This window comes from Zootoca vivipara, chromosome 10, assembly GCF_965207765.1.
Source record: "Zootoca vivipara chromosome 10, rZooViv2.hap1.1, whole genome shotgun sequence".
NCBI lineage: Eukaryota > Metazoa > Chordata > Lepidosauria > Squamata > Lacertidae > Zootoca > Zootoca vivipara.
This window is the reverse complement of record NC_142593.1, coordinates 10,464,574-10,482,096: the sequence shown is the minus strand read 5'-3', so window position 1 is coordinate 10,482,096 and position 17,523 is coordinate 10,464,574. Positions and strand designations below refer to the sequence as shown.

Here is a 17,523-nt window from a genome sequence, read left to right as displayed (position 1 = left end):
CGGCTTTTGCTAATTAACAATCTGCTAATCCCACTCTGGGATTGATTGGACTGCGGCCAACTCTCCTTGCCTTGCATTTCAGAGGACTCCCAATGACAGGTGTGGTCTGGCAAACCAATAGGGAGACTTTTCCGCATAGACATGGCGGGAAAATGAGTTTGACCAAACTGCGGGAGGCAGTGCAAGACAGGAGTGCCTGGCGTGCTATGGTCCATGGGGTCACGAAGAGTCGGACACGACTAAACGACTAAACAACAACAAGATGGCGGGAAAGCGCAATGAGGAAGGATGGGGGATGGAAGAAAACAACCACAACTGCTCTTTAGTGCTCAATTATGGGCGTACCCAGGATCAAAGCTAGGGGGGCACACCAACCACGCCCCCAGCCACGCCCCCCAGCCACCCGATTGGCTAGCTGACAATGATGTGGCCAGGATCCCCCCAGGAGGCATGGTCAACATCTACGCCCCCCCAGAGGAAAGGGGGCCGTTTGCAAGGCAGCACACGGAGCCACCCACACTTGCACTCCTGCCTCGCCCGCTCCTTTAATGGCAGCGGTGACTAAAACAAGGCAGCAGCAGCGAAGCTGCCTCCGTTGAAGGAAACCTGGACCTGGGCTAACTTCAGCCCACACTCCTTCAAGTCACAGCGAGCACAGCACAGAACGTGCTGCCCCACAATGCCCCACGGCACTTCATTTGCATGTATGCAAATGAGATGCCGCAGAACAGCGATATTTTCAGAACAGCGATATTTTCTGACCTCTACACCCCAGCAATAAAGTAGAAGCGCCACTAGAGATTTTTAAATTTTTCTTATAGTTCAACACAGCTACCGTTCCTTTATCTTCAGCGCTATAGGCCAGGGGTCTCCCAAGAAATTGCTGTGGTTGCCACACACACCCATTTCACAGAGCAAAAACTGGCAATGCTCATAACATCTCCCTCCAAAAATAAATCCAGACAAAACACCTGTACACCCCCCAAACAAAACAGGCAACCCCCCCCCCCGAAATCGTTCCAACCAAAAAAAATAAAGAAGAAAAAGCTGTTTAAATGTGGGTTCCACTGGGTCCATGCAAGCAAGATTCCCCACTCTACTTTCAAATTCAATGAAATTGAAGGCAGCATCATTCGAAACAGAAGATTGAAACTGTCAGGATTTTACCTTATCATGGTGAGCTGTAAATGTGTGTTGCGTCCTTCCGATTGGCTTTTCTCCCTTGACGTCACACTTCTGCCACGTTAACAAAACTTGGGAAGACGAGAGAAGAAAAAGAGCAAATACAATCTGCATTGCATCCTGGGGTTTGTTTCTTTTTTCCTCAGGGAATGCAGTTCAAGGCCTTCAATACTTTCATCTATTTATTCTTATAAAAACAGAGCTAACCTCCCATCGTCCCAGACTGGAACTTACTGAGCAGCCAAATAACTAAATAGTTTAGGGAATGCTAAGCATTTTTAACAGCACTTTTTTGTATATTTTTTAATTAAATTTTCTGTTTTACATATTAGAATATTCATTTGAACAACCTTAAAGTATCAATGACTTCCCTTCTCTTTCCATGGTTCATGTTGCATATCATAAATCCCTGCATATTTTATATAAACTAAACCATTCAGTATTCCATTATTCCATCCATCAAAACTTATTTACACTGTTGAATCTATCTTAACACTGCCCACATTTTCAAATATACACAATTTCCCTCCATATATTCAATAAACATTTCCCAACCTTCTTTAAACGTATGTTCTTCTGGTTCTATATGTTAAATCTGCAAGCTGTGCATATTCCATCAACTTAAGTTGCTATTCTTCTTTAGTTGGGACCTTGCTCATTTTCCATTTTTGGACTAACAAAACATGGGCCGCAGTAGTGGCACACCTAAATAACATTTTTTGCTACCTGGGAATTTCAGTCTGAATTATCCCCAACAAAAAGGACTCTGGTGGGTTTTTTGGGGGGGAAAGCACTTTTAAACATCTGTTTCAATTCATTATGACTTATTTCCCAATACTCTTTTACCCTTCTACAGGTCCACCACATATGATAGAATGTACCCTCAGTCTCATTGCATCTTTCATTGCACTCTTAACTTGCATTATCTAATTTTACGCCCACAACTTTTGGACTGCGGACTTGGGAAGCAACCGTCAGCCTAGTAACGGCTGACATTATTAAGCGAGAAGATTTCAGAGCTATTTTTAGGCAAACTGAGAAAGGACTAGTTTTTGGAATTTTTCCTAGCAACATGGTACCAGAACTCTTGAGTTCTTAAGGGATCTAAACCAAGTTACGGTAATCCTACTTAGTTCCCATTATAATCAATAGGACAGGCTAGCCGTAACTAAACTTTTTACAGAAGTGTAATTAATTTGGCCTGGATTCACCAAATTTTTAATACAGTTTAATTGTATTAATTGTATAATACAGTTTTGATACAATTAAGTGTTAAATGCCCCAGTGCTTATCAGTTATCCAAGTGCCTTTGCAGAAAAGTGGAAACTGGGAGCAGGCAAACTTCTTACTGAATACAGTGGTACCTCGACTTCTGAATGCCTCGACTTCCGAAGGTTTCGACTTACGAAGTTGACAAACCTGGAAGTCTTTTCGCTGCGTGCGCGTTCTGCGCATGCGCAAAGCGCAAAATCGTGCTTCGTGCATGCGCAAAATGGATGCTTCGACAACCGAAGGTTTCGACTTACGAAGAGTGTCGCGGACCGGATCACCTTTGTAAGTCGAGGCACCACAGTAATAAGACAGAATGCATGTTTTTACTTATCTCTCCATAAATTGTGTTTTTTCCTGGTTTATAATGTGTTCAAAGCTGATTTTCATGAGTAAGGAGCTATCTGTCTGGCTCTGATTTTCTCAGAAGTTTGTACTGAGGTACAAACAAAAGTGGTACAGTGTTATTGCATCGCTTTTCATCTATTTGTAACCTGCCCCCAACCCCCCCCAAAAAAACAACAACAACAATGACAACAACACCCCAGTTATTAATACAGTGAGGGAAATGATCTGTAATAATGAAAGACACCTGTGTCCAGGGCAAACAGATCAGTGCAATATTCATCTTCGTCGGAACAACCTCCAAACATATAGATGATTTCTCCGATCGTTGCAAAAGCATGGCCTGATCTGAAAAGTTGAAACATCATTTGTATTTAACAGTGTGCCTCGCAGCTCACTCAGACAGAAATAGAAATGCCATGGAAATCAAAAGTATATAAGGTTACCCCACCACCACCCAACTGTTCTCTTTTTTGGGGGGGGAGGGCAGGTGTATTATGCAAGATGTCATTGCTGCCATTACAATGCATTAGTGGTAGATGTATGCTGGGTCTTTATTAGTTGTTCTGTGATGCTTCCCTAACGCTGTCACATTATTGCCACCGCGGGAGGCGCTCTTTTCATACCTGCCAAGTTGCTGTCAGAGAAATAAGGGACCAGGCCGGAAATAGCAGACCGGAAGTAGCGCTGCCGCCATTTTGGAACTGGGCGGAGCATGCTCAGAAGTGACTTTTGATGCTGCTTTGCCCAGTTCCAAAATGGCCGTCACGCCAGAAGTCGCACTGCAGCCATTTTGGAACTGGGCAGAGCAGCAGCAAAAGTCGTTTCTGAGCATGCTCCGCCCAGTTCCAAAATGGCCGCCTTGCCAGAACCGGGGAAAAACAAAAAAAATTCCGTTTTTTCAGCTTGGAACAGCTGGAAAAACAGGGATTTCCCAGGGAAAACGGGAGACTTGGCAGCTATGGCTCTTTTACTATAGCACGACAGAAAACAAACTGGAACATTCGTTGTATGAAAAGTTAATAGGATTTCTGCATGAAGTGACAAGGGTTGTACTGACTGGAACTGAAGCAATGTATAAGCCCTGAAAACTTTTGCAGGTGCAAACGGTATTGAAATCAGGATCATCCAGTGACAGATTTATGTATAAGCTAAACAAGCTATAGCTTAGGGCCCCACTCTCGGGGGCTCCTCCCAAAAAATTAAAGAAAAAAAACCCTAGTTGTACATTTCCAAAATATAAGATAAAAAAACAAATAAAATAAAACCTACAGACAGCAACAGTGTTTTGTGTTGTGTAGGCTCCTATCATGTAAGTCATGGTCCCTGCCTGCTAGCCTGCTCCCTAAAATATCACTGGTTTGCTCATTTCTATATATAGGGTGCCTACATTCTGCATGTGCAAATGGCTTTGGATACCTATGAGGTCTATAAATTACCATATAGCATCTATTCAACAACAAAAAACCAGTGACAATTTGTTGTTGAAAAAGGACAGCTGGACAGATAACGGGCCCCATTACCTTCAGTTGCTTAGGGCCTCATCAAACCTAAATCCGGCCCTGGGATCACGTATAACTGCCCCGATGCAGTCAAGAGCACAAATAATATCATTGCACAATAAGAAGGATTTCTAGAGGAGTCCGAATAAGCAATGTGGTAAACATTAGGAAATAAACATAAGCTCAAGCAATGTGAAGGTTCTTCCCCTTTGAAAGAAGTGACACATATAGGCTGTATGCTTGAGCCCCCCCCTTCTAATTCCTGGATCCAGCCTGGATTCAATTGCTGGAAATAGCCAGACCAGCCTGGTAATAGCCCACTAAAAATGGGTCATTAAGGGAACAAAGGGAGTGGCTCTGTGCCAGATGTCAAATGGGTAGGCTTCCCTTCCCCAACTACTTGTTGGTTAGAAAGACACAAGGTCAGTGTTGAGAGTTGAGTCATGTGAGCTAGAAGCTGGAGTCGAGAGCTGCAGGCTGGGAAACCAGAGAGAGCGAGAGCGAGAGAGAGCGCAGTGGCTAGCTAGATGCCCGTGAGAAGCCGAGCAGCAGAATATGAGTGCAACAGTGTTCTCCTGCCATTCTTCCTGAGCGGCAATCAGAGGCATGCCACTCAGTCACTCAGCTACTCCTCTAGACCTGCTCTCTAGGAAGCCCTGAGAGTTGCGTCTATACAGCAGCAAGTGTGCTTTTCATGAAATAACTGCTATCAAAACTCACCACTGTCATCTCCTCTGGCGCCAGGTCTGCAGAGGTCAAGTGCTCTCTTTCCTACCCTTTGCTGATCCCTTCTGCTCTCTGCCACCCAGACCCTCTGAATTAACTCTAAGGGTTTTCAAGTGCACAGCAACTATATCAAGTACCTGCTAAGGAGCTGAGCGAGAAGCCAGAAACCAGGAGTTCATGTGGATTGTCAGTAGGCCCTTGTTTCCTTACTAAGGTATCGTAGCCACGTGTCACACTGGCTTACCCTCAACCATGTCTCCTCTTCTGTTTCTTACTGGTCATCTTCCCCCTTCACTAAATCGGAATGATTTCTAAATCTGCATCTATGCATCAAAACCGACTCAGGATTATGTGCAAATCAGTGCCTTCTTCCGTCCTCTTTTCCAGTGATGCATTCACTGCGTTTTGGCAACACATCCTGTTCCTGAACTCCCCCCTTCCCAGTCTACTCACTATATTCTCAATCCTTTCCCCCAAATACAGTGGCACCATGGTTCTCAAACTTAATCCGTTCCGGAAGTCCGTTCCAAAACCAAAGCATTCCAAAACTAAGGGGCGCTTTCCCATAGAAAGTAACGCAAAATGGATTGATCCGTTCCAAGACTTTTAAAAACAACCCCTCAAACAGCAACATGAATTTTACTATCTAACCCGACCAGTGATCCATAAAATGAAAGCAATAAACAATGTACTGCAGTCACACAATCCATCCATCAGTAGCTGAACTGGGCTCCACACAGTCACAAAAACAAAACAAAAACAGCTGCAAAAACAAAAACGCAAAATAAATAGCAAAAACAGACAGATCTCAGCACAGCACTCAAAACGGAAGTGTGGCACTCAAATCGGAAGCGTAACATTCAAAACAGAGCATGTTCAGCTTCCGATAAAAGTTCGCAGACCAGAAAATTTACTTCTGGGTTTGCAGTGTTTGGGTTCCAAGTTGTTTGAGTACCAAGGTGTTTGAGAACCAAGGCACCATGGGCGTACCCAGCGAGGGGCAGGGGGGCAGCTGCCCCCCTAGAAGCAAAAAAGGGGGGAAATTGTATAAAACAGCTCGCGGTGCGCGCTGTTGTCAAGGCAGTTCACCTTCTCGGTCGGGTACATGAATTTGCCGCAGCGGGCAGGGCCGTCTTAACTATACCAGCCGCCATGGTCCGGCGCCCTGCCAGGCAGGGCCAGGCACAGTGGGCAGCTGGAGAGCATGGCACGACAGGCAGGGATGCTGCCAGCTGTGCTCCGCCTCGGCCTGCTCGGCTGAAGCGAAATGGCAGCAGTGTATGCAAATGAGGTGCTGCAGAGCATTGTGTGGCAGCACTTTCCGTGCTGTGCTTGCTGTGACTTGAAGGAGTGTGGGCTGAAGTTAGCCCAGGTCCAGGTCCAGGTCTAGGTTTCCCTCAACAGAGGCAGCTTCGCTGCTGCTGCCTCGTTTTAGTCACTGCTGCTGGTAAAGGAGCGGGCGAGGCAGAAACGCAAGTGCGGGTGGCTCCGTGTGCCACCTTGGAAACGGCTGGAAATGGCCCCCTCCCCTCTGGGGGGCGTGGACATTGACCACGCCTCCTGGGGGATCCAGGCCATGTCATAGCCAGCCAGCCAATCAGGTAGCTGGGGGTAGGGGCGTGGCTGGCGTGCCCCCCTAGTTTTGATCCTGGGTATGCCCATGCAAGGCACCACTGTATATGCTCAGTCCTTTCCTCCCAAATAAATGCTGCCTCTTGCTCCTCGCCCTCGCTGAAACTTCCCTGCCTCATTCCCTGTTTGTGTTTCACGTCTCAACCTTCTTTCTCCTGTCCCAGCAGCACCACCTCTGAAGCCCAGGAGCGGGGAAACCCTAAACCCCAGCCAACAAGGTCAATGCTCAGGGTTTTGTAGCCCAATAACATCTGAAATGCCCCAGGTTAGCCAGCTCTGCTGTAGTTGGCCTCTGAGCCCCGCTAATTCCCATGAAAAGCAGCGCCAACAACCCATGGCTGTGCCCACCTGCTATGCCAATCCCTACCCCTGAATAGTGCTTTGTAAAGCAATGGGAACAATGAAACTTAGTACAGTATATGATACACCTGTGAAATAGCTATTTGAGGTGCCGGTAACATATTGCTTCCTGGTTGCATTGTCGCACGTAAGGAGACATTACTGTTCTGCAGAAAGCCTATTTTGTATGCAATCCTATATAGACAAACCTGGAAGTAACCCTCGTGGAACTTAGTGGGACTGTATAGTAGACCTGTATAGGATTGCATTGTTAATGCCACATTTTCAAATGATCAAAGACCTGAATGTGTATACAAGTTCCCTTACTGTAAATAAATAATAATTGCATTTTGAAGGAGACCATTATCTCCTAAGGCAAGTGAGCTCATGTGTAATAAGGTTATTATTATTATTTATTGAATTTAAATACCGCCATACATGGGGGTTCACAGAATAAAATCAAGATATAAAACCACAAAATACCTAATAAATACACAAACAGTTGGGATGGGATGGGATGTGGGGTGAGTTTAAGCAGGAACAGGGAATGGGTAAAAATGAATGTGTGTGAGGGGAGGGGAGGAATCTTGTTTGAGGAAAAGGCACCACTTCGCCCCCCATGGTGAAATTATTGCTTTCCTTGTAGTAAATACAAATATACTGAATAATTTGTTCCATCACAATAATTGTTTCGTTGCCTAGCTCATAAGGATTGTGATTATACAACTGGAACAATACCCTTTATTTTTATGCTGGGAACTACATTTGTCAATTCCTTAAACTTATTATGTTTATTACAGTAGTTTAGCAATAGAAAAAACAACAACACAAAATCAATCTTGGCAAAGGCAAGGCATAATAATGTGTTTGCGCAAGCTTATGCCAAGGCAGAATTTCATCCAAAGCTAGTTAATTGTCATTTATTTATAAACACGGCCCAAAGATTTCTGCTATGAAGCATTCTGGTAGCAATCTTATCAATATCTAGCATGAGTCGTAGTGTCTGAAATCCTACGCATCTGCATTTGTATTGATAGCCCAACTTCATGGATCGTGACAGTGACGAGACTTTGTCACTCGCTGATAGACAAAGTAACACTATGCTGGTTAGCTTGAACTCTTGTGTGGCCCATCGATGCCCATTTGTGGCCTCAAATTTAACTGGAATATTGTTCAAAGGTCTTACAGCTCAATGCTGTATACCAGGGCCAGGGAATCTTAGGCCTGGTGTGTGTGTGTGTAAATGTGGCCCTCCAAGTCACTCTATTTGCCCCCCAAACTCTATACCACATCTCCAATGTTTTGCACCCTCCTTGCGTGTTTTGGCTGGCTGCAATGGGTCCCTGAACTCTGATAATGCCTTTTGATTGTCTGGCTGCAGGACAGAGATGGTTCTTCATGCGTGTAGTAGAAGCTCCCCTACAGCACAACGGTAATATCAACATTATTTGCTACTCCTCCTTTTCCTTCTGGTCCCACCGGTGCCAGATTTATGTATAAGCTAAACAAGCTATAGCTTAGAGCCCCACTTTCTTGGGGGCTCCCCAAAAAGTTAAAGGAAAAAAACACCTGGATGCACATTTCCAAAAATATAAGATAAAAATAAAATAAAATAAAACCTACATACAGCAACAGTGTTTTGTGTTGTGTAGGCTCCTATGGTGTAAGTCATGGGCCCCGCCTGCTAGCCTGCTCCCTAAAATATCACTGGTTTGCTCATTTCTATATACAGTGGTACCTTGGTTCTCAAAGTTAATCTGTCCCAGAAGTCTGTTCCAAAACCAAAGTGTTCCAAAACTTTGATAATATACATATTTTGTTATGTGCAAATGGCTTTAGATACCTATTATATACAGTGGAACCTTGGTTTATGAATTTTCGGTTTATGAACACTGCGGACCCATCTGGAACGGATTAATTCATTTTCCATTACTTTCAATGGGAAAGTTTGCTTCAGTTTATGAACGCTTCAGTTTATGAACAGACTTCCGGAACCAATTACACCCATGCTTCAGTTTATGAACGCTTCAGTTTAAGTACTCCGCGGACCCGTCTGGAACGGATTAATCCACTTTCCATTACTTTCAATGGGAAAGTTTGCTTCAGTTTATGAACGCTTACTCCGCGGGCCGTCTGGAACGGATCAATTCACTTTCCATTACTTTCAATGGGAAAGTTCGCTTCAGTTTATGAACGCTTCAGTTTATGAACAGACTTCCGGAACCAATTGTGTTCATAAACTGAGGTACCACTGTATATATAATGCACATATCACATATATTCAACAACAAAAAACTGCAACAATTTGTTGTTGACAAATGACAGCTGGACATATAAAGGGCCCCATTACCCTCAGAGTGGAAGAAGCCGGGGTCTGAAAAACATTCCCCAACCCTGCTAGTCTTAACTTCTCAGATGTAAGCCCTGTGAAGTTCATTGGGGCTTACTTCCAGGAAAGTGGGTATAGGACCACAGCCTTGCCAGATCAAATCTGCAGCTGCCGCTTTTCATGCATAAGGGGCCATTGATGCATTTTTAAATATCTGCTTCTTTACAAAACAGCGCACATAAAGATGGCTGGAGAAACTCCTGCATATCGAGAGTTCCTCAGTGGTACTGACAGCAGCTCCTCGGACTTCTGTGCGCCTGCAAGTTCCTTTTGCCTGCCTGGCATGCATATCAGAATTTGTGGAGGCTGAGGAAAAATCGCCACTAATTTGTCACGCTTGTGTTTTGCGCTAGTGCATTGTGTTGCCTAATGATTTTAGGTTGGTGGCAATTTGTCACGTTCAGGTTCCTGGGCATTCTCCAGAGCGCTATGAATGAACAAAGCGCTCCTCACTGCGCTCTGAGCGAGCAAAGATTAATTTCAACATTTTCATAAGCCGGTCTTAGCTCTTCCAGTTATGGTGCTACCAGTACTACTGGAAGAGAGGATGGATCCAGTGAGGGGGGGGGGACACTTATTGGGAACAAGACTCCTTTAATATAGTTAAGCAAACATCTGAGGTGAGCAGCTATTATTTTCGGCCGAGCACTTGAGGAGCAAAATGTGCCATTTCATTTCATTTTTATTTATTTATTGAATTTATATACTGCCCTATACCCGGAGATCTCACAGTTTATTATTATTACATTTTTAAGCCAACTTTCCTCCAAGGACCTCAAAGTGGTATATTTGATTTCTTTCCCTTCCCATTTTATCCTCAGAAAGACCCTGCATAGATGCATAGATGGCCAGGAATCAAAGGAAATAATACATTATTTGCCTTGCCAGGATGGCCAGGAATCAAAGGAAATAATACATTATTTGCCCAAAGTCAAACCCTCACAATTGTATCAAACTCCCTGTAAAACACTAGTTGCAGACCCTTCAAATGCCCCGTTTTCCTTTTAAGCTATTTCTCCTCTCCTTCAAAGGAAGACTCGTCAGTCTTTAGCCAGGCAAAATCCAGTGATTTCTGTTACAGTGGTGCCTTGCTAGACGAATGCTTAACGAAGAGATTTTTCGAGTGGAGGTTGCCAGGCAAGACGAATTCGTTTTGTGAAAAATTCGTCTAGCGAATCGTGGTTTCCCATAGAAATGCATTGAAATTCAATTAATGCGTTCCTATGGGCAATTTTTTTAAAAAAATAATAATTCAATGCATCCCTATGGGATTCGCTAGACGATTTTTTTTGCAAAATGGAATAGACTCACACAACGAATTAAATTCATCTAGAGAGTATCTCCTTAAACACCCTTTGCCCAAAAAATTGTACAGATTTACACCCCCACCACATGTGAACATAATTTCCTAATTCCTGGCATCCCCTCCAACGTAACACAGAATATTCCTTTTGTATTATTAAAGCAAGATCTTCCTCTATTCTTCTTCTGAATGGCAAGGTCACACGAACAGTTGAGGGGTCTGGCTCAGCTCTGAGAAATGGTCCTTACGCTTCAAATATTATTCCACCTTCATCAGCTGTTTCTCTGGTGGAGAACATGACTAAACTATCTTTTGCTTGTGCTTTTCTTATTCCGTTTCAACTCTAGTGTTAACAAGTAACTCACCTAAAAATTAAAAATATATAAAAAAATCAGCAACTCACCTGGCACCAGGGGTTGAGCCAGAGGTTTTGACTGGGGTCCAGCTTTGGGACACTGAAAGATAACACAAACTGTCACAATAGCAAAGGGTACTTCAGGGTGTTATGACAAAAAATTCAACAAAAGTGGCAGAATGGCAATCCATATAACAGTGGGTAGGAGGCAAAAATAGTGCCCCTCAGGTATTCTGGCCTCCAATTAGCATCATTCCTGGCCATTGGCCTTGCTGACTGGGGCTAATGAAAATTGGAACCCAAACACACTTGGAGGGGACAACACTGGCTACCTCTGCAGTTTAATATTATTATTTCTATCAAAACAGGGAACCACATGAATGAAGCCGAGTCTATATACTTTTTAATCCACAGTTGTTGTTGTTGTTGTTGTTGTTGTTGTTTAGTCGTTTAGTCGTATCCTGTCTTGCACTGCCTCCCGCAGTTTGGTCAAACTCATGTTCGTAGCTTCGAGAACACTGTCCAACCATCTCGTCCTCTGTCATCCCCTTCTCCTTGTGCCCTCCATCTTTCCCAACATCAGGGTCTTTTCCAGGGAGTCTTCTCTTCTCATGAGGTGGCCAAAGTATTGGAGCCTCAGCTTCACGATCTTCACGATCCACAGTTACTGATATAAAAAGTGTGCCTTCTCCAGGTGCCGAAATCCCAAGGGAGCAAAAAAGACTATCTATCTACAAATGTTATTTACCAGAGATGGAAAGAAGATAAAGTTCCTACCAGAGAAAAATGGCAGATGAAATTGATGGGCTATGCTGAAATGGCTAAAATGACCGGGAGACTCATAAATTGGGAAGACCAAAATTTTAATAAGGAATGGGGAAAATCTATAACTTGTCTTGTAAACAGTTGTAAACAGTTAATATTGTTAGTAACAAAACATTGTAAACAGTTAATATTGTTAGTAGGATTGGAATATCACTTGTAGTTTAAGGGTGAATTTTGGACATAATGGAGATGTAAAAGATTTGGATCATCATAAAAGATGCAGGAGGAAATGATTAATAATAGGACCCACAAAGGGGAGGAGAGAAGTCCAGGAGATTTCTTGGAATCTTGTTTTCATGATTGATGCTTGATATATCTCTGTAAAAATTTAATTTGAAAAACCAAATAAATAATTGTTTTTAAAAAACAACCTGAAATGAGTGCCTTGTGTGGGGCAGGGTGGGGAAAGTGGTATCCTTCAGGCGTGGTTCCGATTCCCATTAGCATGGCCAATGGCTAGGGATGATGGGAGTTGTAGTCTAACAACTGCAATTTATTACTTATGCCCTACCCATCTGACTGGGTTGTCCCAGCCACTCTGAGTGGGTTCCATCATGATATTGAAAAGCATAATGAAATATCAAACATTAAAAACGTCCCTATACAGGACTGCCTTCAAATGTCTTCTAAAAGTCAGATAGTTGTTTATCTCCTTGACCTCTGATGGGAGGGCGTTCCACAGGGCAGGTGCCACTACCTAGAAGGCCCTCTGCCTGGTTCCCTGTAACTTCGCTTCTCGCAGTGAGGGAACCACCAGAAGGTCTTTAGAGCTGGACCTCAGTGTCCGGGCTGAACGATGGGGGTGGAGATGCTCCTTCAGGTATACCAGGACAAGGTCGTTTGGGGCTTTAAAGGTCAGCAATCTTATGTTCACTGAAGACTGAATGCAACTAATGACCACCACTAGTGGAAGCCCACACAATGACTTCTGCAACAAAGCTTTCATCACCCTCCCCCCCCCAAAAAAAATTGGTTCAGGGGTGGGTGGGAGAACCACCAAAACAACATGCAGGGGAAGAAGAGGAGATTGTTCCATCTGCTGAGCTGAAATGCTAGTACTGATGTGGGTGGCTTTCCGGGTCATGTGGCCAGCAGGACTAATCCGCTTCTGGTGCAACAGAACACTGTGACATAAGCCAGAGTGCACGGAAACGCTATTTACCTTCCCGCCACAGTGGTACCTATTTACCTACTTGCACTGGTAGGATTTTGAACTGCTAGATTGGCAGAAGCTGGGACAGAGCAACGGGAGCTCATGGGTGGCACCATGGTGTAAACCACAGAGCCTCTTCTGTTTGCTGATCAGAAGGTTGGTGGTTCGAATCCACATGATGGAGTGAGCTCCCATTGCTCTGTCCCAGCTACTGCAGAGTATGTTGGGTGGGGCCATTGGTATGACAGCTCTCACACCCTTTTCAGCCTGGGACACCTCTCCTCGGCTTGTCCTTTATCCTGCTTCCTGCTCCTATTTTTCTTATGTTCCCACCATTCTCTGTTTTAGGCTAACTTCTAGGACTTTTGCTCCCAGACCCTAATTCCAATATCTGTTTCTCATTTGGGCACTGTTTTAGAAGGCTTCAGCCCCTTATTTCTGTCCCCCCAAGCTGCTCACTCTGCGAACAAGACAGAATGCATTGTGGACAATTCCTCTTCATCTAACTCACTTTTGTTTTCCTCTTTCAGTTGCCTCATCAAAATGCATCCCCTCCAGCCTTTCTGCTTTATCAGTGCATCCCGAGGGGAGAAATGTGACCTCCAGTCTCACTAGATTTACAGTGGTACCTTGGTTCTCAAACACCTTGGTACTCAAACAACTTGGAACCCAAACACTGCAAATCTGGAAGTAAGTGTTATGGTTTGCGAACTTTTTTTGGAAGCTGAACGTGCTCCGTTTTGAGTGTTACGCTTCCGTTTTGAGGGCCCCACTTCCGTTTTGAGTGTTACGCTGAGGTATGTCTGTTTTTGTTATTTAGTTTGCATTTTTGTTTCTGTGGCTCTTTTTTTGCGACTGTGTGGAACCCAGTTCAGCTACTGATTGATTGATTGATTGATTGATTGTGTGACTGCAGTACATGGTTTATTGCTTTCATTTTATGGATCAATGGTCTTGTTAGATAGTAAAATCCACGTTAAATTGCTGTTTTAGTTTTTTTTTTTAAGTCTGGAATGGATCAATCTGTTTTGCATTACTTTCTATGGGAAAGCACGCCTTGGTTTTGGAATGGACTTCCGGAATGAATTAAGTTTGAGAACCAAGGTACCACTGTACTGCTTTTAGGAGTACTGCTGCTCCCTCCTTAAATCTAGAAATATCTGGAGGATCACGGGTTCCCCACGCCTGCTCTCAGGGTTCACTACATAAACAGTACAAAACTAAAACCAACCTTTTAAAAGCCTGGAAGCGAAAATACAGAAATATAAAAAGTAGGAGGAAATAATGAGCTCAACCAGAGGTGATAAGCTATGTAGCAAATAGCAACAAAGAGAAATCAAGGAGAACTATATATTATATCGACAATACACCCTCACCTTTGTCACCGGAGATATTTAAATTTTTAGGACCCTCCCTATTTTTCTGATGTAAATTATCTTAACTGATTTTTAGAAAGATATCTTTATATTATTTTAACCTGACCTAGGGATTTATGCTGAAGAGCAAGAAAGATCCCAAGAAACAAATAAGTTCTATTTGCACTTACAGCTATAGTTTGCACTACTGCATAATTGTGGATTGATTGACCACATACGAAACCAAAATTCTGAAAGGAGATTTAGTTCTACTCACCTGTGTTGAACACGTGCAGGTCATCAACAGCTGTTCCGCATAGTGTACCCCCATATACGTAGATGTTTTCTCCAACTGCAGCTGAACTGTGTTTGAGAGTCTGAGGTGCGATGCCAGTGGCTGCAACTTTCTGCCACATTAAGGAACCTTAAGAAAAGGAAATACAGTGGTACCTCATGTTGCGTATGGGATCCGTTCCGGAGCCCTGTATGCAACATGAGCAGTACGCAACATGAAGTGCCGCCAATAAAAAAAAGGCCGGAAATGTTTTTGTTAAATATATTGCCTCCAGAAATTAAAAAAGATACAAAATTTTTACTGCTCTACGCAATGAGTGCGGCCAGGGTGTTAGTGGCAAGAAAGTGGAAGAGGGAAACCTTACCCACAATAACAGAGTGGCAAATGCTTATGCTCAAATATGTACAGCTGGCAAAGCTCACTGACTCAATAAGGGGATCATCAACACAAAAAGTATCGACAAAAAAAGTATCGAAAGAATGGAGTGTTTACAAAAAGTATTTAAAAATGTACTACCCAAATACAGTGGAACCTCGGTTTATGAACACCTCAGTTTATGAATTTTCAGTTTACGAACGCTGCGGACGCATCTGGAACGGATTAATTCACTTTCCATTACTTTCAGTGGGAAAGTTTGCTTCAGTTTATGAACGCTTCGGTTTATGAACAGACTTCCGGAACCAATTACACCCATGCTTCGGGTTAAGTACGCTTCAGGTTGAGTACTCCGCAGACCCGCCTGGAACGGATTAATCCACTTTCCATTACTTTCAATGCGAAAGTTCGCTTCAGTTTATGAACGCTTCAGTTTAATTACTCCGCGGACCGTCTGGAACATATTAATCCACTTTCCATTACTTTCAATGAGAAAGTTCGCTTCAGTTTATGAACGCTTCAGTTTATGAACAGACTTCCGGAACCAATTGTGTTCATAAACCGAGGTACCACTGTAATTCCTTATTAGCAGATATAGAATAACGTTTGAAAAGATAAAGTTGAGAATAGAAAAAAATTAAGAAAAGAAAGTAGAAAATTTATAATGCAGGCCCATGGCACAGAAAGAGTTTGGTATTGTATAATAAGGACGACGGGAAGTATCTAAGAGGAAAAGAAAAAGGAAGAAATATATGGATGGTATACTGTTCACATTGCGAAAAAGAATTTGTGTTGGATTATGTATTCTTTGTATATTTTCTGTATATGATTTGATGAAGAGAAAATCTTATGTTGTAGTTATGCTATATTTATGTTATGTTTAGTAATTTTTTAAACAATAAAGTATTTAAAATTAAAAAAAGAGAGAGTCTGAGGTGTGATGTCAGTGGCTGCAACCTTCTGCCACATTAAGGAACCTTAAGAAAAGGAGATACAGTGGTACCTCATGTTGCGTACGGGATCCGTTCCGGAGCCCTGTACGCAACATGAGCAGTACGCAACATGAAGTGCCGTGTCTGCGCATGTGCGTGGCGCGATTCGGTGCTTCTGTGCATACACATGACGTCATTCGTCGCGTCTGTGCATGCGCGAACCACCAAACCCGGAAGTAACCCGTTCCGGTACTTCCAGGTTCGGCGCGTACGTATCCCGTGTTGTACGCAACCCGCAACTAGGACTCTAGGACCCTACCAGAACCCTCATGCCTCCTTCCCAAAGCTCAGTACCTCGCTTACCAAGATTTGGGAAGGCAGCGCGAGGGCTGAGAGAGCTGCGGGAAGGGGAGGCCCCAAATGTTGCTGAGGGCCGCATGTTGCACCACCCTGTTCTATTGTAAAGGTGCCAGTTTTGTTCCCCCATGCAGAGACACTCAGTGGAAGAAGTTGGTAAGACTCTCCAGTGAAAAACTCCATGAGCTGCTGCTGATCGGGAGCGCCGAAACTGCACCCCGAACCATCCATTCATGTAACCTTGTGCAGCAGATCTGGGGAAACATACATTTTTGCTTTCCAGAAAGCAGTCAGCGTTTGTTTTCATTGCAATTTCTTTAAAAATCCCAGCCAAAATTGGGGTTGGGTTGTTGCTCCAGGCTAAACTCCCCAGGCCAAACACCCAGCGTGTTACAGTATTTCCCCTTCTGGAACTAATCAGTCTAAAGTGGGATTTAAAATATGGTACATTATAAATTGGCATTCAGTAATGAGGGATCCTTTGATTTGGAACATTCTCAGCAGGGAACCTAAACCAAGAGCCAAATCACCTTCACTGAGCAAAGGGAAGATATATCTTAAAGGGAGCTTGAAATGAGCGACATTCCTTTCCGTTCTCTAGGTGCCATGGGAAAGTCAGCTTCAGAGCTCCATGGCAATAGACCTAATTGAATGGCATTCATCTTTCATTTGTTCAACCACTATGAGATATATTTGTGCAAAATGAGCTCCAGTTTGCCATGAATAGAAATAATAAATAATCTTACCGGAGGAAAATAATAAGTTAGGAACAAGGAGTCGGGATACCCAGTCGGGTTTTTGTTTATATCTTTCAAAGCTTGCAGTTTTAAAATGATTAGCTTTTTTTTTTAGCAATGCTGGTTTGTTCCTCCCTGATCCCACCATCATGACCAAGTTACACCAGAAAGACAAGTTTGGGATCATCAAAATTCGTAGTTGAATGCTGCCATGGTCTCCACCAAACAATAATAAATTAATAAATGCTTTTTATTCTACAAGAGCAAAAGGCTCTTTGACTTGCCATTAACTAAATGAACTATAAATCCCTGGCAATCTAATTCCATGTTTTTACTCACCAAGATCAAAGGTGTAGACTCCTGGAAGGCAACACTCAGCATTCGTGCTTGAACAACCTCCAAATAAATATATTTTGCCTTTTATTACACTGTAAAGCAAAGTTGAGAAATTT

At 43.3% G+C, this 17,523-nt stretch overlaps 1 protein-coding gene across 4 annotated transcripts in view; it reads right to left on the bottom strand.

The window, feature by feature from the left end:
* The window catches only part of LOC118077020 (kelch domain-containing protein 3-like), a 65,363-nt gene that overhangs the window by 36,252 nt on the left and 11,588 nt on the right, over window positions 1-17,523 (bottom strand). For all 4 annotated transcript variants that reach the window (XM_035100301.3, XM_088652640.1, XM_060280115.2 and 1 more), the window contains 5 exons: window positions 17,411-17,499; window positions 14,653-14,799; window positions 11,091-11,142; window positions 3,044-3,144; window positions 1,168-1,253 (listed from right to left, as the gene is read on the bottom strand). In XM_035100301.3, the coding sequence (XP_034956192.1) occupies window positions 1,168-1,253; window positions 3,044-3,144; window positions 11,091-11,142; window positions 14,653-14,799; window positions 17,411-17,499 (475 nt within the window). The remainder of the gene's footprint in view (window positions 1-1,167; window positions 1,254-3,043; window positions 3,145-11,090; window positions 11,143-14,652; window positions 14,800-17,410; window positions 17,500-17,523) is intronic.